This window comes from Esox lucius, chromosome 11, assembly GCF_011004845.1.
Source record: "Esox lucius isolate fEsoLuc1 chromosome 11, fEsoLuc1.pri, whole genome shotgun sequence".
Lineage (NCBI taxonomy): Eukaryota > Metazoa > Chordata > Actinopteri > Esociformes > Esocidae > Esox > Esox lucius.
Window position 1 is genome coordinate 55,086,587 of NC_047579.1, and position 25,957 is coordinate 55,112,543.

Sequence of the window (25,957 nt, forward strand, 5' to 3'; positions counted from 1 at the left end):
TATCAAACCTTAAACAGTTCACTCATTAGGATGTAGACTGCAACAAAACAGTACTCTTTAACAACATGACCCAGTCAATATTATTATCCTTAGTGATTAGAGAACTGAGCAAACTGAAATGTCTGGATCCTCCCTTACATTCTTCTAGATCATTACCTTCCGTATAAACTCCAAGATCACACATTGTCATCATACAGAATCATAACATAGTACAGCAAAACTTATGTTATGTTAAAATCATCATAAACACCTATCACTGAATGCACCCTTCAATTTATCACTGTTACAAAGTTCTCTCATGCCAATTGCTCAATTCGCTGAAAAGTCCTCTCCATGGTTCCATTTGGATGTTCTTCCAAAGTCATCACAAATGTTCTGCTCTTCCAAACGTCAGACAGTCAGTTATGAACCATTTCTTTGACAGGCCGATGTAACATAACGAAAAAGTCAGATGTATATTCCAAGGTGTTGTCTTTTACAGCTCAAATGCAGACACAGCTCTTGTTGTCTCCATTCTAGCTGCTTTATCAGCCAGGCCAGGAGAATCTGTGTGTTCTCCTTTGTGAACTCCAAGATGACCAGTTTTAGCTAAAGGTTCTAGAGCTAAAGGCCATGTAGAAAGTGACTGGTTACTAGCACCAGAAAATTCACTTTCCCTCAGTGACTTCAATTCACTGTGTCTAACCTTCAAACACTGCAATCCTCGTGTAGCGTGTCGTCGACCCCAGGTTCCTCTCTCAGCTACCTGGACAGCAGATGAGATGTACCTGGTATGGACCCAATCAGCGTTGCATGATGTTGTGCAGTAGATCTTTCCTACGCCTCCATCCTCTCGGTCGGAGGTTGCCTTCTCCAACACATTGCAGAATCATCAGGACTCAAATCAGTCCAGCTCACAGGAACTCAGCATCCTGTAGACATGCAGCACCTAGACGTGCAGCGAGCCAGAGTCGACTCCTCTCTCAGCTGTAGGACAGTCTGTCTGTGTGTCTGTGAGATCCATCTCACCTCAGCCACCTCACAGTTGTCCTTTTAAGCCAAGCTCAGTCTCTCTCTGGGCTCCAACAAGTCCTCTGTTGCCGAATCGCTTTCAAGTGTTCTGTATCTGAATGTGTGAATTATCCTTGAGAAGATTAGTTCCAACTGCACAGTACATCATCACATATGTCCATTACGTTAGCTTGTTGCATCTCGCTGATACATTAGAACCACACACTATCAAACACTCAAACCCTATATTTCCAATATCTCTCTACTTCTTTTCTCCAAATAGATTAGAACGGTTGAAATCAATAACAGTATCGTTAAAACATTAACATCTCTGGTGCTTCTGTTCTGCTAGTGTAGCAAAATAACAATTCCACTCCTTTCTATAGTTGGTGTAACAACCAACACAAAGAACAGAAGAACACAATTTCACATATCTCATTACTGTTCCAAAAACTCATCAGTTAAGATAGTTTACTTACATTGAAGTACCACTCTCTAATAGTAGTTCATGAACAATTCTCAGTCCACCTATATGATTTACATCTGATTGTGTTGTATCGGAACTACAATCAAATTCACCCATTGTTTCACATAAAGGACCAAATACCTTATTTCAAATCAAACATTTCACACCAACTTGAAGGTCAGCTAACATAACTGTTATTTAGCCTAATTTCTCTACAAGATGAAACTTAGTGTGAACTTCTCAATCTCTTCTTATTATCCTAGCACATCAAACATACTCTGAAATCCTGTCATAAATCATGACCCCCCCTTTTTACTCCTTTACCACCACAGGGCTCTCCCTGGAGTGGGGGGTGGTTTACTAACCTAAGGATAACAGACCCTGGTCTTGGAGGATTGTCACCTTATCACTAAGGGACACTGTTGTTATCTTGAAACACCCCAGGCATTTGACAATAGTAAAACAACCTTTTTTCTCTTCATTCACCTCAAAGAAACCTCTGTTAACCATTAACTTTCCAATGATTGCTTACTAGGACAGAACTTAAATTAGAATTAGAATACCCAATTTTGATAATGTCTGTTTCTCTTCTAAAGAGTCCAAACAAGTTAAAATCCATCTCAAACTGTTTTTTTTGTGTCAGTGAGTGGAGTGCTCCAGTGGGTCTGTACCTCTCTTTACAATTTAGACTATGTAAGACTTCTCAACTTGTTTACCAGAAATATAACTTGATGCAGAATTATTTTCTCAATATCAATTAAACCATGGCAAAATTTTGTAAACATGTAAGGAATAACAAAATGTGCTCCCTGCACGTTTTTACCCACTTATTACATAATGCATGAGATTAATATGATTACTTCTAATCAAATATTAACTAACTAAACAGTAACACACCCATCAAATTAGTTATTGCTTAGCTAAACCATTTCAAAATGGCAAGATGTATTCTACTCAACCATAACCATGTTAGATTTCACATAAAACATACATTTCAAAAACCCAATTTGACAAACTAGATTATTCACGTAACTTCTTTAAGTACCAATTTAATTTGCTTTGAACTCTAAGTTCAACTCTTTTTCATTTGAACTCTTAAGTTCAACTCTTTTCCACTATAGATAATCATTTCATACAATCCCCCCCTGCTTTCAAGACAGAAAATGACTTCAAGCTTGAAAGCAGAACCATTACAGGACCGAAAATGAAAAGAAAATTCTAACATGCATTCAGTAAATGTCGCAAACTGAATATCCAACCAAAACAACCGAAAATAAGAAAAACAAAGGAAATAAAAACTGTACCACACACACGGTCGCTCGTGTGAAGGAACTCCCAAAGTAGCATATAAAAATTTGCATTTCCCCAAGCAACGGCCAAACTAAGTTGAGACCAACAACATCATGACTCAATTTACCTCCTAAACTCTAGGGAATTTTCTCAATTTTAGATGTAAGTCTACGTCATTCAAAATAGTGGCGGTCACCCAAAATCGCTACTTCCATGCATATCTCATGCAAAGACATCGAATTTGTTCTAGCAATTAACAATGTTGGATGACTTAAGGTCTTCACCCATACTACAATTTGATTTGAAATCATAAATGTAAACATTAAAGCAACCAAAAGGAAAACTTATTCAGCTTTCACTTAATGTTTTATCATCCCAAAACTGAACATGTGTTGGTAAAATTACCACGTGTGAGAACAGGCTGAACACTCGAATTTAACCCTTAGTAATATGCTACCTTGATATAATGTTAAGGGTGGCGGAAGCCATCCCAGTGGACCTGCCCACCCTTCCTGAAGCTCTGAGCTCAACACATATATGGTAAGCCATTAGCAAGGCCAAATGTTCCTTTATGGTCCCCAGACCATCCTCTCAATTTAGCCTACATCGTTCGTTAACTTAAGATTTTAGATTTAGAGTCCAACCTATCTAATATTTACGCAGTTTGTAAAAATGTACTTATCATTATCTATACAACAAGTCAACATTATGGTGGAAATTAAGAAACTCTTAAGAATGGCGCTCCAGGCAGAAAACAGATTTATGACGTCACTATAATCAAGGTACAATGAGAAATCCAAAGGAAACTCAATGTAGCCTTAAACACCTTTACATCAATACCCTATTTGTTCACAAACGTACCATTCCAGAATTTAAATTCCATGAACAAGTATCATGCGTTGGTTTTAAAAACACAAGTATTATCCCAGTTATCGTTAGAAAACACCTTTATTTAACCAAACTCAATTTAGCATTTAAAATAGGACGTCTAATTTTACGGGTTTATTTAAACGGGGAATAAACTGGCTTTGGCTATTTGGGGAATAAACGGGCCGTAGTCATTTCACCCTCTTTTGCAGGCTATGACTATATTTGCTGAATCCAGTCTTCATGGAAAACAGCATGTTATCTTAATACTAAAAACTTTTGCTATCGTCTGCATCCCACTCCATACAAGGAGAGAGAAAACACTATTTTAACCCCTCATTACGAAACCATATTTTACCAAATCACAGAATCATCATTATACCAATTTCTAAGCTATCCCTCTAATTATATTTATGCCATTATTTTCTTAAACTCCTAAGTTAGCAGGCTAACACTCCCACGTGTGCAAGCCATCAGGCAACTTCAATTTCACAATTTCAGCACAAAGGCAAAAGCCAAAAGAGTAGGCCTCGCATAATAACCATGTTAACAACGCAATGTAAGCGTTCGCCCAAACGCACACCAAACAAGAAGAAACATTGCGATTACAAATACTTCCAAGTTAACACCAACCTCGGTAAACGAGATCCGATATTCCATCAAGGAATATACAATGCAGCCAATCGGATCCCTCGTGCACAGGGAATACCAAAATGGACAAATGCATTTACTAGACCGACCACAACCAGACAATGACAAATGCCCTTGACTCGGGCCATAACAAACACAAGTGGCGCGTGCATATACAACTTCTGTAGCATACTGATCCAAACCATAAGCTGACCAACAATTGCGGCAATTTACAGGAGCCTTCTACAGGCACTGAAAGTATGAGATCCAATCTCAATTGCATATTTAAGTCCAACCTAAATTGCAGATGTTCAAGCAGTCCAACCGCTTATAATCCAGCACTAATCGCAACGCAATAGGTTAGCAGCATAGGAATGGTTGTCAGGCCTAACTACAGTCGCTATTAACCAAAACACCACACTTCAACATCCAAACATACAGGAGCACGCTATACTCCATCACGCAGTCCAACTGCTGCACGGGAATTGGTGTCAGGACATGGAACAAAAACGACATGTTTCTAACTACAGCCGCCCTGACTGCAATACTCAAAACTTCTAGTCACAATACTTACTCAAATCCATCTATCAATTTCTACAAAACCATCAAATCATCAACCACATTGTTTACTAAAGCATATGAAAACTGTATTAAGGAACAATCTCACCGGTTGATGCTCCCTCTGGTCCCCTGTCTGACCGTCCGCACCCCTCCCTCAGGCGGTTCAGCGTTCCTGCGTGTTCCCGTTGAATCACTCGCGGCAAGGCCAAAGAGATTACGGGTGTGTACACCTGGTGTGTACAACTCCCCACTTTTGGAACTTTTCTTGAAACTCGTAGACATGCTCAACACTTCCAAAGCGGAGCAGAAAACGGCCTCCAGCGGCCCACAGCATTTCCACGTTCACAACAAAAAAGTCCACAGAGCTTGGCCACGTTATGACTCCAACGATGCAGTGTCCCGATCGGGCCTCCAAAGAGACCCACCTATCGGTCCAGCTGAACTCCGCGGGGTGGGGTGACGGGCGATCAGAGGAGAACGAGCCATCTAACCTGAGCAAAAAAACTACAACACAGATCAATATACTCCACACTGTCTACACACCGTAGCCTACGCTTTCCAAACAACTTTTCATACGTTACCACGGCCATCTACCTCCAATCAGCCCGACAGGCCGCGCATCCATCACCGAATGAAAACGCCAGTCGCCGGAAAACCTAATAACACTCAAAGAAACATTGTTCACATGTCCAAACACCATATACGTCAGTGATAATTTTTGCCGGTCCAGCGTAAACACGAGAGACCGGCAAAGATTTACTGTCGCACGTCCCCATGTTTCAGATTTACCCAGTAAATCTACTTTATACTCAACCAACCAGAAAGCGAAGTCAAGCTCGTCAGCCCACAAATGAGATTTTAAAAGGTCCAACCTTTTACTGCAGATTTTAAACTATAAAGTCCAACTTTAAGTTTTTAGACCGTATTGCGTTCTTGCCTCCAAATTCAATTTCCGCAGGAAACCTGTACTGATCAAGCACGAGTCACAGCTCCCGTCAGGCACTCTTTCTCAGCCCGTCAAAGGATAAGCCTTTTCTGGACGATACTAGAATTCCAGAGCTTTCTCTGGCCGTGCACGGTTAACCTGTTAGGAAAGGACTCGAAACCGATCAGGATTAGGATCCCGGACGTGCCCCCAAATTGTGATGGCAATTTCTAAAATTCCAAAGTTCTATGAAAATGGTAGGTAAGACAGGAAAAATCAATTGCGCAATAAACGGTTTTAATCTTGCTTGCAAGGAGAAAGTATACAGGTTACAAAGTAACGGTGGATAGTTTCTAAATAAAAACATCATTTCGACAGTATTTATTACATAGGAAGAAGGGGTGTGGTAAGATGCTGCCATCTGTTTCATGTCAATCAAACACCTTTCCCTTTGTTCTATCACACACGTCAAATGCTATCTTCCCCCACCTTATCCTTCCTGCAATAATGTTTAGCCAAAGGGGCAAACTGACCTTACTCCCCCTGTTGTATATCTTCTCCTATCCTGTCCTAAAACCCATTGATCTGCATCTGGACAGACAATAGATGTCCCCTATGCAAATACCAGGTCCCACACATTCCTGTACCTATCTTAACAGTGGGACTCAGTCCTTTATACAATCAGAATACATTGTATAAGAAATTTCCACAACAATGGTCTTCCCTGAAAGAGACGACATCTGGATGGGAACATGTTGTTCTAGAACATGGATTTAACTGTCAGCATTGATGGTGCCTTTCCAGATGTGTAGGCTGCCCATGCCACACGCACTCATGCAACCCCATACCATCAGAGATGCAAGCTTCTGAACTGAGCGCTGATAACAACTTGGGTTGTCCTTGTCCTCTTTAGTCTGGATGACATGGTGTCCCAGTTTTCCAAAATGAACTTCAAATGTTTATTCGTCTGACTACTGAACACTTTTCCACTTTGCCACAGTCCATTTTAAATTATCCTTGGCCCAGAGAAAACGCCTGCGCTTCTGGATCCTGTTTAGATATGGCTTCTTTTTTGACTTATAGAGTTTTAGCCGGCAACGGCGAATGGCACGGTGGATTGTGTTCACCGACAATGTTTTCTGGAAGTATTCCTGAGCCCATGTTGTGATTTCCATTACAGTATCATTCCTGTATGTGATACAGTGCCGTCTGAGGGCCCGAAGATCACGGGCATCCAGTATGGTTTTCCGGCCTTGACCCTTACGCACAGAGATTGTTCCAGATTCTCTGAATCTTTGGATGATATTATGCACTGTAGATGAGGATAACTTCTAACTCTTTGCAATTTTTCTCTGAGAAACTCCTTTCTGATATTGCTCTACTATTTTTCTCCGCAGCATTGGGGGACTTGGTGATCCTCTGCCCATCTTGACTTCTGAGAGACACCTGCCACTCTGAGAGGCTCTTTTAATACCCAATCATGTTGCCAATTGACATAATAAGTTGCAAATTGGTCCTCCAGCTTTTCCTTATCTGTACATTTAACTTTTCTGGCCTCTTATTGCTACCTGTCCCAACTTTTTTGGAATGTGTAACTCTCATGAAATCCAAAATGAGGCAATATTTGGCATGACATTACAAAATGTCTCACTTTCAACACATATGTTATCTATATTCTTTTGTGAATTAAATATAAGTTTATGAGGTTTGTAAATTATTCCATTCCTTTTTTACTCACAATTTGTACAGTGTCCCAACTTTTTTGGAATCGGGTTTGTATTAATTACAAAGGGGGATGAGAAAGGAAATGCATTTTTATTTACTTTTACAAGCAGGGCTGACATTGACTAACTAGACTAGCTAAGATGTCAATAAAATGTAGGCCTACGCCTGGTTTCTGGAGGCAGACAATGGCTGAACTAGTCAGATGTTTTGCTCCACAACCACCAACATTGTCAAAACGTTGCAGAAACCCCAGGCAAGCAAGTGCACGTTCACCACCATGAACATCCACACACAAATACGTTTTACCCTTGTGAACGTAACCTGAGATTACTAGGTCCACCAGCGATGGATTTTCAAAACGCAAATTAAGGCCACAGTTAAAAACTTAGATTTTCCATCCATCTGTCAATTTTCAGATTTGGGGATATTTGTTAACTATAACTTCCATACTTTCATAAAATTTACTAATAATTTGAAAATACTTGATTTATGTCACTTTATCCCAACTCTGTCAACTAGACCTAGCAAAAATGTTGTCATTGTTAGCATTTTTCATGTAGACATTCAATCTTGTGTCATTTAGATTTTAAGTGTCATTTTATCTGTAAATATAGGCAAACTATGCATCTGTCATACTTATGAATATCGTTTTTTAGATAAATTCATGAAATCACAATATTTTGATAAACTGTTCTGTAAAAGTCTAACCATTGAGTGTCTGATCAAAACAGAAAAACAACAAACATTCTAGTTTGAAGTAATGTATTGAAAACATATTCTGTCATGTTGCATGGATACAGAGGGCAAATGCAGGGTCAAAGAAGGCCCTTTTAATGTGAACAAAAGGGGAAAAAAACTGAGTGCAGTGCACTAAAGATACAAAATAGACTGAAACATGAAACGCCACAATACAACAATGACCGACCAAGACAGGGAGGAAATGCCTGGACTAAATACACAGACTAACAAGGAGAACAGAAACAGGTGGGGTTTAAACACAGGTGAAAGGAATAGACTGATTGACTGAAACGAGAACAGGAAAGACCAAATAAGGACATGACAAACCAAGGACACACAGAAAACACGAAGCTGAACAGTTCTGTCTGACTGGGACCGTTAAAGAAGTAATGTGTTGAAAAACGTATTCTCATGATGTGTAAATTAGTGAAAATTTAAGGACGTTTGCCTATTTTAATAGTTTTAATAGTTAAATAAATAAAACATGTAATAGAAAAAATAATTGTATTTCCCATACCATACCATCTTCTTCCGCTTATCCGGGGCCGGGTCGCGGGGGCAGCAGTCTAAGCAGGGATGCCCAGACTTCCCTCTCCCCAGACACTTCCTCTAGCTCTTCCGCGGGGCGTTCCCAGGCCAGCCAGGAGACATAGTCCCTCCAGCGTGTCCTAGGTCTTCCCCGGGGTCTCCTCCCGGTGGGACAGGACCGGAACACTTTCCCAGGAAGGCGTTCCGGAGGCATCCGAAAAAGATGCCCAAGCCACCTCAGCTGACCCCTCTCGATGTGGAGGAGCAGCGGCTCTACTCTGAGCTCCTCCCGGGTGACCGAGCTTCTCACCCTATCTCTAAGGGATCGCCCGGCCACCCTGCGGAGAAAGCTCATTTCGGCCGCCTGTATCCGGGATGTTGTCCTTTCGGTCATGACCCAAAGCTCATGACCATAGGTGAGAGTAGGAACGTTGATTGACTGGTAAATCGAGAGCTTCGCCTTGCGGCTCAGCTCTTTCTTCACCACGACAGACCGATACATCGACTGCATTACTGCAGAAGCTGCACCGATCCGTCTGTCAATCTCCCGTTCCATCCTTCCCTCACTCGTGAACAAGACCCCTAGATACTTAAACTCCTCCACTTGAGGCAGGCACTCTCCACCAACCTGAAGTGGGCAAGCCACCCTTTTCCGACTGAGGACCATGGCCTCGGATTTGGAGGTACTGATTTTCATCCCCACCGCTTCACACTCGGCTGCAAACCGTCCCAGTGCATGCTGAAGGTCCTGGTTAGAAGGGGCCAACACGACAACATCATCTGCAAAGAGCAGAGACGAAATCATGTGGTCCCCAAACCTGACACCCTCCGGCCCCTGGCTGCGCCTAGAAATTCTGTCCATAAAAATTACGAACAGAACCGGTGACAAAGGGCAGCCCTGCCGGAGTCCAACATGCACTGGGAACAAGTCTGACTTACTGCCGGCAATGCGGACCAAGCTCCTGCTTCGGTTGTACAGGGACCTGACAGCCCTTAGCAAAGGACCCAGGACCCCATATTCCCCAAGCACCCTCCACAAGATGCCGCGAGGGACACAGTCGATTGCCTTCTCCAAATCCACAAAACACATGTTGATAGGTTGGGCAAACTCCCATGAACCCTCCAACACCCTGTAGAGGGTATAGAGCTGGTCCAGTGTTCCACGGCCCGGACGAAAACCACACTGTTCCTCCTGAATCCGAGGTTCTACTATCGGCCGTATTCTCCTCTCCAGAATCCTGGCATAGACTTTCCCGGGGAGGCTGAGAAGTGTGATCCCCCTATAGTTGGAACACACCCTCCGGTCCCCCTTCTTAAAAAGAGGGACCACCACCCCGGTCTGCCATCCCAGAGGCACTGTCCCCGACCGCCACGCGATGTTGCACAGGCGTGTCAGCCAAGACAGCCCCACAACATCCAGAGACTTGAGGTACTCAGGGCGGATCTCATCCACCCCCAGTGCCTTGCCACCGAGGAGTTTCTTGACCACCTCAGTGACTTCAGCCCGGGTGATGGACGAGTCCACCTCTGAGCCCTCATCCTCTGCTTCCTCAATGGAAGAAGTGACAGCGGGATTGAGGAGATCCTCGAAGTACTCCTTCCACCGCCCGACGACATCCTCAGTTGAGGTCAACAGCTGCCCACCTCTACTGTAAACAGCGTTGGTAGGGCACTGTTTCCCTCTCCTGAGGCGCCGGATGGTTTGCCAGAATCTCTTCGAGGCCAGCCGATAGTCCTTCTCCATGGCCTCACCGAACTCCTCCCAGGCCCGAGTTTTTGCCTCCACAACCACCTGGGCTGCAGCCCGCTTGGCCTGTCGGTACCCGTCAGCTGCGTCAGGAGTCCCACAAGCCAACCAGGCTTGATAGGACTCCTTCTTCAGCTTGACGGCATCCCTTACTTCTGGTGTCCACCACCGGGTTCGGGGGTTGCCGCCTCGACAGGCACCGGAGACCTTACTGCCACAGCTCCGAGCGGCCGCTTCGACAATGGCGGTGGAGAACATGGTCCACTCGGACTCAATATCTCCAGCCTCCCTCGGGAGTTAAAGATCTCTCTGACAGGAGACTCGGCCAGACGTTCCCAGCAGACCCTTACAGTACACTTGGGCCTGCCGAGTCTGTCCAGCTTCCTCCCCCGCCATCGGATCCAACTCACCACCAGGTGGTGATCAGTTGACAGCTCCGCCCCTCTCTTCACCCGAGTGTCCAAGACATACGACCGCAGGTCAGATGAGATGACAACAAAGTCCATCATCGACCTGCGGCCTAGGGTGTCCTGGTGCCACGTGCACTGATGGACACCCTTATGCTTGAACATGGTGTTCGTTATGGACAAACTGCGACTAGCACAGAAGTCCAATAACTGAACACCACTCGGGTTCAGATCAGGGGGGCCGTTCCTCCCAATCACGCCCCTCCAGGTGTCACTGTCGTTGCCCACGTGGGCGTTGAAGTCCCCCAGTAGAACAATAGAGTCCCCAGTCGGAGCACTTTCCAGCACCCCTCCCAGAGACTCCGAGAAGGTCGGGTACTCTGCACTGCCGTTCGGCCTGTAGGCACAAACAACATTGAGAAACCTATCCCCGACCCGTAGGCGCAGGGAAACGACCCTCTCGTTCACCGGGGTAAACTCCAACACATGGCGGCAGAGCTGGGGAGCTATAAGCAAATCCACACCAGCCCGCCGCCTCTCACCATGGGCAACTCCAGAGTGGTGAAGAGTCCATCCTCTCTCAAGGAGTGTGGTTCCAGAGCCCAAGCCGTGCGTAGAGGTGATCCCGACTACCTCTAAACGGAACCTCTCAACCTCACGCACGATCTCAGGCTCCTTCCCCGCCAGCGAGGTGACGTTCCACGTCCCTAGAGCTAGTTTCCGTGTCCAGAGATCGGGTTGTCTAGGCCCCTGCCTTCGACTGCCGCCCGATCCTCTTCGCACCGGCCCCTTATGGTCCCTCCTGTGGGTGGTGAGCCCACGGGAGGGCGGCCCCACGTCGCCCGTTCGGGCTGAGCCCGGCCGGGCCCCATGGGGGAAGGCCCGGCCACCAGGCGCTCGCATACGAGCCCCAACCCCGGGCCTGGCTCCAGGGTGGGGCCCCGGCTGCGCCATACCGGGCGACGTCACGGTACTCATAATTTTAATCATCATTAAGGGGGTTTTGAACCGCTCTTAGTCTGACCCGTCGCCTAAGACCTGTTTGCCTTGGGAGACCCTACCAGGGGCATATAGCCCCAGACAACATAGCTCCTAGGGTCACTCGGGTACTCAAACCCCTCCACCACGTTAAGGTGGCAGTTCTTGGAGGGGATTTGGATTTCTGAATACTTGCAATTCAGACTTATTCAGTCTGATAAGTAAAGGAAAAAAATGACCTATTAGAGGGTGATGTAAACTGTGATTATACACATGCACTCTTAGCTTAAAGTCAATGTCGTCAGCAGCTACTGATTACCAATGAATGTAATTTTATGAGATCCAAAGCAGAATCACATGGCCTATCTCTATGTGCGGAGTTGAGGTGGCTGCATCAAATGTAAATCATCATCCTTTGGCAGAGTGCTTCCTGACACATCTTTTGTCCTCAAATATCGTGATTAATTCCATATAATGTTTTATCTTGAAGGCAAAAAGATATTAGACCAGGTAGGCCTATCACCTATCATTGTTCTGAGAAAGATAACTAAATCACATTTTATATGGGTTGGCTAATATTACAGTAGATATACTCTGTTTTTACCAGCCATCCAACCAACCAAAACCAGAGAAAATTAAACTAGTGCTCAATTGGTCACTTACATGTAACGGATTACTTATAATCTTTTACTCCCCAACTCTGACCACTAGTTCACAACAGTAATGTCACACAGTGTACTGCCATGGCATTGCTGTGCTTATAACTTAAATAATAAATAATAGCATAAATAATAGCATAGAGCATCTATAATTCTATATTTTAAACATAGAAATGTTAAAGGAAAAAACACCTACCCTCCCATGTCTGAATAAAAACATGACCCCCCCCAAAAGCAAAAAAGGTTAGAAAGCCTTCCTCTATATTTAACAATTTTCTTCAGAAATTATCATGATTAAGATATCTTAGTGTTATCACTACCAAAACACTTCTTCCTACTCCGGGGGAACAGTGTCTTAGCTAGCTGTCTTAATGAACCAGTGTCAAACGGGGGAACAGTGTCTTAGCTAGCTGTCTTAATGAATCTGTGTCAAACGGGGGAACAGTGTCTTAGCTAGCTGTCTTAATGAATCTGTGTCAACCTGGGGAACAGTGTCTTAGCTAGCTGTCTTAATGAACCAGTGTCAACCGGGGGAACAGTGTCTTAGCTAACTGTCTTAATGAATCTGTGTCAACCGGGGGAACAGTGTCTTAGCTAACTGTCTTAATGAACCAGTGTCAACCGGGGGAACAGTGTCTTAGCTAACTGTCTTAATGAACCAGTGTCAACCGGGGGAACAGTGTCTTAGCTAGCTGTCTTAATGAACCAGTGTCAACCGGGGGAACAGTGTCTTAGCTAGCTGTCTTAATGAACCAGTGTCAACCGGGGGAACAGTGTCTTAGCTAGCTGTCTTAATGAACCAGTGTCAACCGGGGGAACAGTGTCTTAGCTAGCTGTCTTAATGAACCAGTGTCAACCGGGGGAACAGTGTCTTAGCTAGCTGTCTTAATGAACCAGTGTCAAACGGGGGAACAGTGTCTTAGCTAACTGTCTTAATGAATCTGTGTCAACCGGGGGAACAGTGTCTTAGCTAACTGTCTTAATGAACCAGTGTCAACCGGGGGAACAGTGTCTTAGCTAGCTGTCTTAATGAACCAGTGTCAACCGGGGGAACAGTGTCTTAGCTAGCTGTCTTAATGAACCAGTGTCAACCGGGGGAACAGTGTCTTAGCTAGCTGTCTTAATGAACCAGTGTCAACCGGGGGAACAGTGTCTTAGCTAGCTGTCTTAATGAACCAGTGTCAACCGGGGGAACAGTGTCTTAGCTAGCTGTCTTAATGAACCAGTGTCAACCGGGGGAACAGTGTCTTAGCTAGGTGTCTTAATGAACCAGTGTCAAACGGGGGAACAGTGTCTTAGCTAGCTGTCTTAATGAACATGTGTCAACAGATCTAACGGTGCCTTAGCCAGCTCTGTTAATGAAACCTCTGTTGTTGTTTAGAGCACCTTACCAGAAGAGTCCAGCTCCTCCACAGACCCCAAATCCAGTCCTCGGATATCCAGAGCCAGTGTCTTCATCACTCAGATACTGCAGGTAATACACACCAACCAATAATACACACCAATAGTACACACCAGTAATACACACCAATAAAACACACCAGTAATACACACCAATAATACACACCAATACGTATCCCATCTCAGGAGAGCCTCAAAGTGTTATATAAAGGCAATGTTGAACCTCAGGAGAGCTGGGGATTTGAACTTATTTTAAAGGACTATTTTAGTATCCAGGACCCTAATCCGTATTTTTCATATATGTTGTAGAAGTGTGAATATACATTTTCAAGTAAATAACAACAGCTTGCAATTAACTCAATTAATCTTGTGGATATGGAGGGCTAACAGTTTACCACAGGAGAGATCATGTTAGGGTGATTGCACACATACACACATCTCACAGTTGCACAGTTGAAGTATAGTGTGTGTGTGTGTGTGCGTGTGCGTGTGTTTGTGTTTAGTTTGTCAGCAGGGTGGATAATAAGTATAAGCGTATGAACAGCAGTGAGCGTGTCCGCATCGTAAGCTCTGGAAACCCAGCTTTGCCTAGACCAGGATTTGAAACCCTACGGCCAGATGGTGAGACGCACCCCAAACCCTTCAACTTCATGCATACTAAACCCTCCCGAATACACACCAAACACTGTATATACCCCAAACCCTCCAACTGCATGCACACTCAACCCTCCGAATACACACCAAACACTGTATATACCCCAAACCCTCCAACTGCATGCACACTCAACCCTCCGAATACACAACAAACACTGTATATACCCCAAACCCTCCAACTGCATGCACACTCAACCCTCCGAATACACACCAAACACTGTATATACCCCCAACCCTCAAACTGCCTGCAGACTCAACCCTCCCCAACACAAACCCAATACACACCAAACACTGTATATAACCCAAAACCTCCAACTGCCTGCACACTCAACCCTCCCAATACACACCCAATACACATCAAACAGTGTATATATCCCCAAACCCTCCAACTGCCTGCACACTCAACCCTCCCCAATACACACCCAATACACACCAAACACTGTATATAACTCCAACCCTCATACTGCATGCACACTAAACCCTCCCCAATACACACCAAACACTGTGTATATACCCCAACCCTCCAACTGCATGCACACTAAACCCTTCTCAATACACACCAAACATTGTATATACCTCAAACCATCCAACTGCATGCACACTAAACCCTCCCCAATGCACACCAAACACTGTATATACCCCAAACCCACCAACTGCATGCACACTCAACCCTCCCCAATACACACCAAACACTGTATACACTCCAAACCCTCCAACTGCAGGCACACTAAACCTTCTCCAATACACACCAATAAATAATGTGTGTATATATATGTGTGTGTGTGTGTGTGTGTATGGATCTGTGTGTTTGTGTATATGCATCTGTATGTGTGTGTATGTGTATATGTATCTCTGTGTGTGTGTGTGTATGTGTGTGTGTTTTTGTGTGTGTGTATATATATCTGTGTGTTTGTGTGTATACAGAGTGTATTGATCCAGACAGTGATGTGAGTCGGAGTGTCAGTCTGGTCCCGTACAGCCCAGTTTCCCCCCAGCGTGTTCAGAGGAAGCGTCCAGTTATCTTCAGTCCACCCAGCCTGGCTCGGACCATCATACAAAGGATACTCAACATGGGCGGAGCCATGGACTTCAACATCTGCAAACCAGGTCGGGGGGGGGCCGGGGTTGGACTGGAGAGGGAGAAACCAAGTATGGTACTTGACCAGAATGTTAGATTAGACCAATCATATTTTGGTAAGTGTTTTGAGAGGAGAAAGAGAGAAAGTGAATTAATGGTTTTACCTTGCAACAACAGACTCAGTACAAAACAAGAAACCAGGCAAGCCTAGTTCAGCTGTCATGCAATATAAAGTATTGCTCTCCTGAAATTCGAACCCAGGTCGCCCACGTGTAAGGCTATGTGGCTAACCCCACAGAGCTGTACGTTTGATGGGTGTCAGTATAGCCTCTTGTGTCTATCCTGAACAAATCCACTGGCCGTTTTAACAGCTAATTGGCCATTCGTGAATGATATTGATACAGTTAAACTGACTAGAATAGTCATAGGAATTGAGCAATTGCTAGCGAGTCTGCCAAAGCTATTTCATTTCATAGCATAAGAAAAAATTAATCATGGCATAACAAGGTACTTTTTTCTTTCATTCGTGAATGACATTGATACAATAACTATCAATAAAGGTGACGATAACTAACTTTTTCATCAAGTGAAACGATGAGAGAATCGTGTAAATAAAATTAATATATGTCATTGCTCTCAATAGATTCGATGTTAGGTCTTCTATGTGAGAAGCACTGTCTTTAACCACTACGCCACGGCGTTACACATTTCACCAGTCGCTAGACACCATTGAGCACTGTCTTAAACTGATTAACGTTTCTTATTAAGTTTACCTCCACCACAAATAGCGTCTATTAACTGTTAGCTTTTGCCACTGGCCGTTTGAACAGCTTATTAGCCAGTAATAGGCTTACTAGTATCTACTAGCTTCCTAGGAATAATCATAAGAATTTAGCAATTGCTAGCGAAATTGAAGATTCACTTTTTCATGCCAGAAACAGTCGCAATATAACCGTATACAGTTTTAGTTAAGGCTTACTATACCGTAACTACTGTATGTTGTAGACAGCAAATGTGTTTGTCTATCCTGACCCAAAACACATGCACGGATACGTAGTTGGAAAATCCACCAGAAACAGTCGCAGTATAACCGTAAACTGTTTCATTTCAGGCTTACAATAATGTAGATACTGAAGGTTTTAGACAGCAAAGTTTTTATCTTTACGGAATAATTCATAATGTGTACTTCACTTTGCCTGTGATGAGATACGAACTCCGGACCTATAGTTTACAGATCGGCTTCTCTAACCACTATGCTATTTAACAAGGGTGGGTGGGTCGGTTGGTCACATTTGCTCTTCTTGGCCGGCTCCGCTTACGCAGTCCGGCAGAAATATAAAAATGTACTGCATGCACTCCTTACTGGAAGTCACTATATGGATACGATTGGCTGCTAAATGACTACAAAAGGGAGAGGAGCAAGAACAGGGCCTTGAGGATCACCTGTGTTGGGATACCATTGAGCAGACATTTACGGGTGCCTGGAAAACCATTGAAAACAGCAACCTGTAATATTCTTTTGCCTGGTAATTTCATATGTTCAAGGTTACATTTCTACGATTGTATTTTCTTGTTACTAAAGTAATTTATTTCAGATGTTGTGACCAAAGAAGAGTACCTGATAAGACAGAGTGTGGAGACCATCATCTCTTACAGAGAGAAACAAGGCAACACCTATGAGGTTATCACACCCGAGAACATAGAGGCTGTTGCTGCAAAGGTACACAAACACAAGTTTGGATTTCTGTCCTTGTAGGGACAAGAAAACGGAATAACCTAAACGTATTCTAATCTGTAACCTAACCCCTAATGCGTACAACTAAAAGTAACCCCAATTAATACGTTTTAAAGTAAACCTTACCCAAACTGGAATAAGCCTTTTTCTTGGATGGGATCGGATAAGAAACCTTATATGTACTGATTTGTTAGATTCTAGTATCTCCTGTAAGGACATAAGGTCCCTGCATATATAGTTAAACCTGATCTTTCTCTCTCTCACACATACACACACACACACACCAACACACACACACACCGATCAGCTATAACATTATGACCACCTGCCTAATAATGTGTAGGTCCCCTTTTGCCGCCAGAACAGCCCTGACCCGTCAAGGCATGGACTCCACTAGACCTCTGAAGGTGTGCTGTGGTATCAGGTACAAAGACGTTAGCAGCAGGTTCACCTGTCAGTGGTCATAATGTTATGGCTGATGGGTGTATCAGTGTTATTCACTTCACCTCTCAGTGGTCATAATGTTATGGCTGATCGGTGTATCAGTGTTATTCACTTCACCTGTCAGTGGTTATAATGTTATGGCTGATGGGTGTATCAGTGTTATTCACTTCACCTGTCAGTGGTCATAATGTTATGGCTGATGGGTGTATCAGTGTTATTCACTTCACCTGTCAGTGGTCATAATGTTATGGCTGATGGGTGTATCAGTGTTATTCATTTCACCTGTCAGTGGTCATAATGTTATGGCTGATGGGTGTATCAGTGTTATTCACTTCACCTGTCAGTGGTCATAATGTTATGGCTGATGGGTGTATCAGTGTTATTCACTCCACCTGTCAGTAGTCATAATGTTATGGCTGATGGGTGTATCAGTGTTATTCACTCCACCTGTCAGTGGTCATAATGTTATGGCTGATCGGTGTATATACACACACACAAATAAATAGACAGATCTAAAGGCTTTGCATTGTGTGTGTAGGGTAAGCACTGTCTGTTGGAGGCCGATGTGAGCTGTGTTAAAGACCTGCTGAGAAGAGAGATCTACCCCATCATCATTCACATCAAGATATGTGAAAAGAACATCAAGAAGCTTAGGTACTCTGATATGTGACTCCTAACTTCTAATTCCTGACTGAAGCCCTGATCTCTAACCCTGCACATCTAATACCTACAGGAAGATGCCCCTGCGTGTGGAGTCAGAGGAGGAGCTAATAAGAACGTGTCGAAGCAGAGAGAGGGAGCTGGAGAGCATTCCATGCCTCTATTTGTTTCTGGAACCTGAGGCATGGGCAGGGCCTGAGGACCTCATAAGAGTGGTAAAAGAAAAAATTTTGGAAGAACAGAAGAAGACTGTCTGGGTGGAGCAAGACTTACTGTAACATACACAGTAAACCCCAAAACCTTTTTAACTTAAATGTGTCTAGTAATGTCAATATGAAGTTATTAGTATTCAAATATTTCTGGTAATCAGTCAAAACTTAATGAAAAGTTACATTAGCTTAACTTTAACTTTTTTTCTGTATTCTCAACTGCAAGTAGAATTTGGGGAGTTGTTTATAAAGTATTTTGCAGGTAATCTTTTGCTACTCAACAAAATAAATAACATACATTTTTTTCTAAGCTTTTCTGATTGTTCTATTTTATCTCATGCAGCTGATTTTGAAATGGGGTTAGACAATCTACAGGTAGTAATAGGGTTCGGATATGTGTTAAGGGTAGAGTTAGGATTAGTAGATAGTTGACAGCTTACTACTGTACTTGTCTGTAGTTAGTCTTATGAGCATCTAGACTTTTCAGATTCTCCAAATAAAGTTTTGAAGAGTCTTAGCCCTTGTTCACTCTTAAAGATTATTTACAGGATTTTTGGCATAAGATGTGTGCCGAAGTGTGCGCTGGTGGACTGGAGAGGGAGAAACCAAGTATGGTACTTGACCAGAATGTTAGATTAGACAAATCATATTTGGATAAGTGTTTTCAGAGTAGGAGAAAGAGAGAAAGTGAATTAATGGTTTTACCTTGCGACAACAGACTCAGTACAAAACAAGAAACCAGGCAAGCCTAGTTCAGCCGGCACGCAATAGAAAGTATTGCTCTCCTGAAATAAGAAATCCAGGTCGCCACGTGTAAGGCTATGTGGCTAACCCCACAGAGCAGTACGTTTGATGGGTGTCAGTATAGCCTCTTGTGTCTATCCTGAACAAATCCACTGGCCGTTTTAACAGCTAATTGGCCATTCGTGAATGATATTGATACAGTTAAACTGACTAGAATAGTCATAGGAATTGAGCAATTGCTAGCGAGTCTGCCAAAGCTATTTCATTTCATAGCATAAGAAAAAATAAATCATGGCATAACAAGGTACTTTTTTCTTTTATTCGTGAATGACATTGATACAATAACTATCAATAAAGGTGACGATAACTAACTTTTTCATCAAGTGAAACGATGAGAGAATCGTGTAAATAAAATTAATATATGTCATTGCTCTCAATTGATTCGATGTTAGGTCTTCTATGTGAGAGGCACTGTCTTTAACCACTACGCCACGGCGTTACACATTTCACCAGTCGCTAGACACCATTGAGCACTGTCTTAAACTGATTAACGTTTCTTATTAAGTTTACCTCCACCACAAATAGCGTCTATCCATTGTTAGCTTTTGCCACTGGCCGTTTGAACAGCTTATTAGCCAGTAATAGGCTTACTAGTATCTACTAGCTTCCTAGGAATAATCATAAGAATTGAGCAATTGCTAGTGAAATTGAAGATTCACTTTTCCATGCCAGAAACAGTCGCAATATAAACGTATACAGTTTTAGTTAAGGCTTACTATACCGTAACTACTGAATGTTGTAGCCTGCAAATGTGTTTGTCTTGTTCACCCTTAAAGATGATTTAAAGGATTTTTGGCAAAAGATGTGTGCCAAAGGATGCCCCACATTTTTTCAAACACTTGCTTTCAAACTTCTATTTACAGATGTTATATTAACTACAGATTATGTATTGTATTTAGCCCAAAGTGATGAGTTAAAAAAAATGGTAACCCTAACCTTTATGTGCATATTTAGCCCCTGTCAATTTTACTAATGTAATACACTCGGTGTACATTTTATAGGATGTCAATATCATAAATCATATATACATACAGTGAGGGGAAATCATCAATCAATCAAATGTATTTATAAAGCCTGTTTTACATCAGCAACTGTCACAAAGTGATTTTACAAAACCCCCGGCCTTAAACCCCAAGGAGCAAACAACAGTAGTGTTGAATTTCAGTGGATAGGAAAAACTCAGAAGGAAGGCCAAAATTTAGGAAGAAACCTAGAGAGGACCCAGGCTCAGAGGGGTGACCAGTCCTCTTCTGACTGTGCCAGGTGAGAAATTAAGAGTACAAATTGTAATAATTAATAAATGCATGTGGGCTGAGTCTAGAGTCTATTTAAACTTAGTCCAGGTCGGAAGCATGACCAGATGGACAGGGATAGGGACAACACAGGGAAGGGGGAGGTGTTAGCACAGTGGCAGCTGAAATCGTCAGGTATCGTCTTGATCTGCAACACAACCAGGAGGACTTTGGACAGGGACAGCAATGGGTCTTTCAAGCCAGGTACTCCTCAGGTGTGGACCAGGACCTCATGTCCTCCTAAGTTTAAAACGGCAGGAGACAAGGAACATTTTGAAAATGCATTCTTTATATCTATAAGGATTTATAGTGGAGAAGGAGAACTGACCCTACTCCCCCAGCACAATAATATAGCAGCGTAAGACCTTGGGGCTGAGACAGAGGGGTCCGGTGACACTGTGCCCCTATCTGGGGGAGGCCCCGGACATGGCCCAACAGGCAGGAAATCAATCCACCCACATTGCCAAGCATCAACCAAAGGGACACCCACCAACCGCAACCACCCTGAATGAGGGCTGAGTATTGCCAGCAGAGTACAGCCCAATTGCACAAGTGCGCAACAGAGACAACAACAGGCCAGTTACTCTGCCCCCGAGATGCATTGGAGGGAGGGCATCCCAGTGGCGATGAGAGCCCATCTGGCAAGACAGCAAGGGGGGACAGTATCTAACCTTTTTGGTCACCTTCACGCCCCTGGACCAGACTACACTTAATCATAGACCATGCTGTAGAGATTAGTCTTTAGTAGACACTTGAAAGTTTGCACTGAGTTTGCATTTCTAACCTTAATTGGCAGATCATTCCACAGTAGTGGAGCTCTATGAGAAAAGGCCCTGCCTCCGGCTGTTTGTTTAGAAATTCTAGGTACAATTAAAAGGCCTGCATATTGCGATCGTAGGTTACGTGTAGGTATGTATGGCCGGATCATTTCAGCGAGGTAAGTAGGAACAAGTCCATGTATTGATTTATAGGTTAACAATAAAACCTTAAAATCAGCCCTAACCCTAACAGGCAGCCAGTGTAAAGAGGCTAGGACAGGAGTAATGTGTTAAAATGTTTTTGTTCTAGTTAGGATTCTAGCAGCCGTGTTCAGCACTAATTGAAGTTTATTTATTGATTTATCAGAGTAACCGGAAAGAAGAGCATTGCAGTAATCTAGTCTAGAAGTAATGAAAGCATGGATTAGTTTTTCTGTATCAGTTTTTGATAGAAAGGTTCAGATTTTTGCTATGTTTCGAAGATGAAAATAAGCAACTCTTGAGATATATTTTTTATGTTCTTCAAAGGAGAGGTCAGGGTCAAGGGTAATGCCAAGGTTTTTTACAGTTTTTTGGGATACGACCATGCAGCCGTCGAGGTTCACAGTGAGATCTGCTAACAACGCTATTTGTTTCTTGGGTCCTAAAACGAGCAGTTCTGTTTTTCTTGAGTTTAAGAGCAAGAAGTTCTCTGTCATCCACTTCCTAATATCTGAAACGCATGCTTCCAAAGTAACTCATTTTGGGGCTTCTCCATGCTTCATTGAAATATATAACTGTGTGATATCACCATAACAGTGAAAATGTACATAGTGATTTTGGATTACATCGCCCAGAGGCAGCATATATAGTGAGAACAATAATTGGCCCAGAACCGAGCCTTGAGGAACACCAAAACATACCTTTGACTTGTCAGAGAATATGCCATCCACACTTACAAACTGATATCTTTCAGATAAATAAGATTTAAACCAGGCTAGAACATGTCCACATAGCCCAAAAGGGGTTTCCAGTCTAAGAGAAGGGAGTGATCAATAGTGTCAAAAGCAGCACTAAGATCAAGAAGCAATAGGACAGATGCGGAACCTTTGTCTGAGGCCATTAGAAGGTAATTTGTTACCTTCACGAGTGCAGTCTCAGTACTATGATGGGGTCTGAAAACGGACTGGAGCATTTCATAAATTGTGTTTGTCTTCAGGAAGGCAGTTGTTACGAAACACAGGTTTCTAAGATTTTTGAGAGGAACACATTTCAGTGTGTTGCTGGCATCAAATTCACAACAGCTGGGACATGGTAATATCCATCACTTGTGTTGCATCATCTCTTCTTTTAACAATTCTCTGTAAGCATTTGAGAACTGAGGAGACCAAGTGCTACAGTTTTGAAAGTGAAAAGTTTTCTCATTCTTGCTTGATATAGGATTTCAGCTGCTCAACAATTTAGGTTCTCAGGTTTCATAATGCACAAAATGGTTTCAGTGAGTGATAGGTCTGGACTGAAGCCATGCTGTTGTTATACATTCAGAATGTGGTTTGGCATTGTCTTGTTGAGCAAAGCCCTCCCTGAAAATGACATCTGAATGACAGGCCTTCCCTGAAAAATATGTTTTCTGGATGGCAGCATATGTTGCTCCAAAAGTTGTATATATTGTTCAGGATTAATGGTGCCTTCAAAGATGTGCAAGTCAGCCATGCCATGTGCTCTAATGCACCCCCATACTATCACGGATGCTGGCTTTTGAACTGTGTGCTGATAACAATCCGGAAGGTCCCCCTCTTTAGTCTGGAGGATGTGGCGTTCATGATTCCCAAAAGTAATTTTGATTAGTCAGACTGTTGTGAATTCTTTAAGGTTTATTTCTTTTAGTATTATCTACTGCTTTATTCTATGTGTTTTAAGTGTATATTATGTAGAATACTTAGTACATGGAAGTATTTAGTACGCAATCTCATTGGATGCTGTTTTGGCGTAAGTGATGCGTTCTCCATTATGCATACAGACCTGTCAGGATATGACGTATTTTTCCACCAGTGCAGCATCTCTGAGTGCAGGACAAAATTTATTGACAAAGTTAGTTTATTTCCTAACTTTATGTTCGTAATACTGAATAGTTATGCTGCTGATATTATATTTAACCTTAAGCCTGTAGGTCGTGGGTGTTTCGCAAATAGTTTGTCGGGTTACACACACGTTAAAGTGCCGCTAGCATCGTGGCTTATCTCGCCTGAGGGCCCGAAGATCATTGTTTTCGGCCTTGTCCCTTGTGTACAGAGATTTCTCTGGATTCTGTGAATCTTTTAATGCTATTATGTAGTGTAGATGATGAGATCCCCAATGCAATTTTACGTTATTCTTAAATTGTGGCATTATTTGCCTGCAGAGTCTTTCACATAGTGGTGAGTCCCTTGCCTATGAAGGTAAAACAGCGACATATGTTTTTTATAGTTGAAAATTAGGTTGCATACTTGGAATTACTTTTTTAGTTGTATAAAAATTTGCATAATTGTAACTAACTTGATATTTGGAATCATGCAACTCATTAATAACACTTGCTAATGTAAAATTCTGACGCTGAGTTCTATTACTAAAATGTAGCTAGAACTGTGACAAATTTTTTTGTAAATCAGAGTCTGAGGTAGTATCCCAGCTAACAAGGAACGTAACTGAGACATTTGTGACGTTCCCTTAAGGTCTAATACAAGTACTCAAGGTCACAGCCTGTTCCGGACGTTACAGGTACATTCATAACGTTCCCCTAAGGTCTTTCATAGGTACTGAATGTCACAGACTTTTCTGGACGTTACAGGTACATTCGTAACGTTCCCCTAAGGTCTTTCATAGGTACTGAATGTCACAGACTTTTCTGGACGTTACAGGTACATTCACAACGTTCCCTTAAGGTCTTTCAGAGGTACTGAAGGTCTAAGCCTGTTCCGGACGTTATAGGTACATTCATAACGTTCCCCTAAAGTCTTTCAGAGGTATTGATTGTCACAGCCTTTTCAGGGCATTACAGGTTCATAATGTTCCCTTATGGTCGTATAGAGGTACTGAAGGTCACAGCCTGTTCCGGACATTCTAGGTACATTCATAACGTTCCCCTAAGGTATTTCAGAGGTACTGAATGTTACAGACTTTTCAGGACATTACAGGTACATTCATAACGTTCCCCTAAGGTATTTCAGAGGTACTGAATGTCACAGCCTTTTCGGGATGAAAATGTAGAACAACTTATTTTTACTGAGTACATTCCCCTACAGATTTAGTTTTCTGAAGGGCAGTAGTTCCGCCATATTTTTGGCCAAAATGTCTAGTGTCATTGTAGTTTGTCAGATATTTCAGTTCTAGACACGCAATGAATTAAGTGCTAATTCATTGTTTTAATATCAATAACTATATTGGATATCCACTCAGAACAGGCTTTGCTATGGTCGACCAAAGACGTTGAGTGCACGTGCTCAGATCATATCCAGAAGTTGTCTTTGGGAAATAGACGTATGAGTGCTGCCAGCATTGCTGCAGAGGTTGAAGGGGTGGGGGGTCAGCCTGTCAGTGCTCAGACCATACGCCGCACACTGCATCAAATTGGTCTGAATGGCTGTTGTCCCAGAAGGAAGCCTCTTCCAAAGATGATGCACAAGAAAGCCCGCAAAGAGTTTGCTGAAGACAAGCAGACATGGATTAAGGACATGGATTACTGGAATTCGGGTTCAGATGATGTCAAGTCTGTGTGGCGGCAACCAGGTGAGGAGTACAAAGACAAGTGTGTCTTGCCTACAGTCAAGCATGGTGGTGGGAGTGTCATGGTCTGGGGCTGCACGAGTGCTGCCAGCACTGGGGAGCTTCAGTTCATTGAGGGAACCATGAATGCCAACATGTACTGTGACATACTGACGCAAAGCATGATCCCCTCCCTTCTGAGACTGGGCCGCAGGGCAGTATTCCAACATGATAATAACCCCAAACACACCTCCAAGACGACTGCCTTGCTAAAGAAGCTGATGGTAAAGGTGATGGACTGGCCAAGCATGTCTCCAGACCTAAACCCTATTGAGCATCTGTGGGGCATCCTCAAACAGATGGTGGTGGAGCGCAAGGTTTCTAACATCCACCAGCTCCGTGATGTCGCCATGGAGGCATGGAAGAGGACTCCAGTGGCAACCTGTGAAGCTCTGGTGAACTCCATGCTCAAGAGGATTAAGGCAGTGCTGGAAAATGATGGTGGCCACACAAAGTATTGACACTTTAGACCCAATTTGGACATTTTTTCAATTTGTACTCATTTTTGTTGCCAGCAGTTTAGACATTAATGGCTGTGTGTTGTGTTATTTTAAGGGGACAGCAAATTTACACTGTTATACAAGGCTGTACACTATCTACTTTACATTGTAGCAAAGTGTCATTTCTTCAG

At 43.0% G+C, this 25,957-nt stretch overlaps 1 protein-coding gene across 4 annotated transcripts in view; it reads left to right on the top strand.

Annotated features, from left to right (window-relative positions):
- The window catches only part of card11 (caspase recruitment domain family, member 11), a 100,341-nt gene extending 80,763 nt beyond the window's left edge, over positions 1 to 19,578 (top strand). For 2 of the 4 annotated variants that reach the window (XM_029123434.2, XM_029123435.2), the window contains exons 22-27: positions 13,893 to 13,985; positions 14,416 to 14,533; positions 15,491 to 15,673; positions 17,240 to 17,364; positions 18,362 to 18,477; positions 18,557 to 19,389. In XM_029123434.2, the coding sequence (XP_028979267.2) occupies positions 13,893 to 13,985; positions 14,416 to 14,533; positions 15,491 to 15,673; positions 17,240 to 17,364; positions 18,362 to 18,477; positions 18,557 to 18,761 (840 nt within the window). In that variant the 3' untranslated portion in view covers positions 18,762 to 19,389. Of the gene's footprint in view, positions 1 to 13,892; positions 13,986 to 14,415; positions 14,534 to 15,490; positions 15,721 to 17,239; positions 17,365 to 18,361; positions 18,478 to 18,556 lie in introns of all 4 variants that reach the window. The other 2 variants (XM_034295293.1, XM_034295294.1) reach the window with 2 other exon arrangements.
- Positions 19,579 to 25,957: the final 6,379 nt, after the last annotated feature.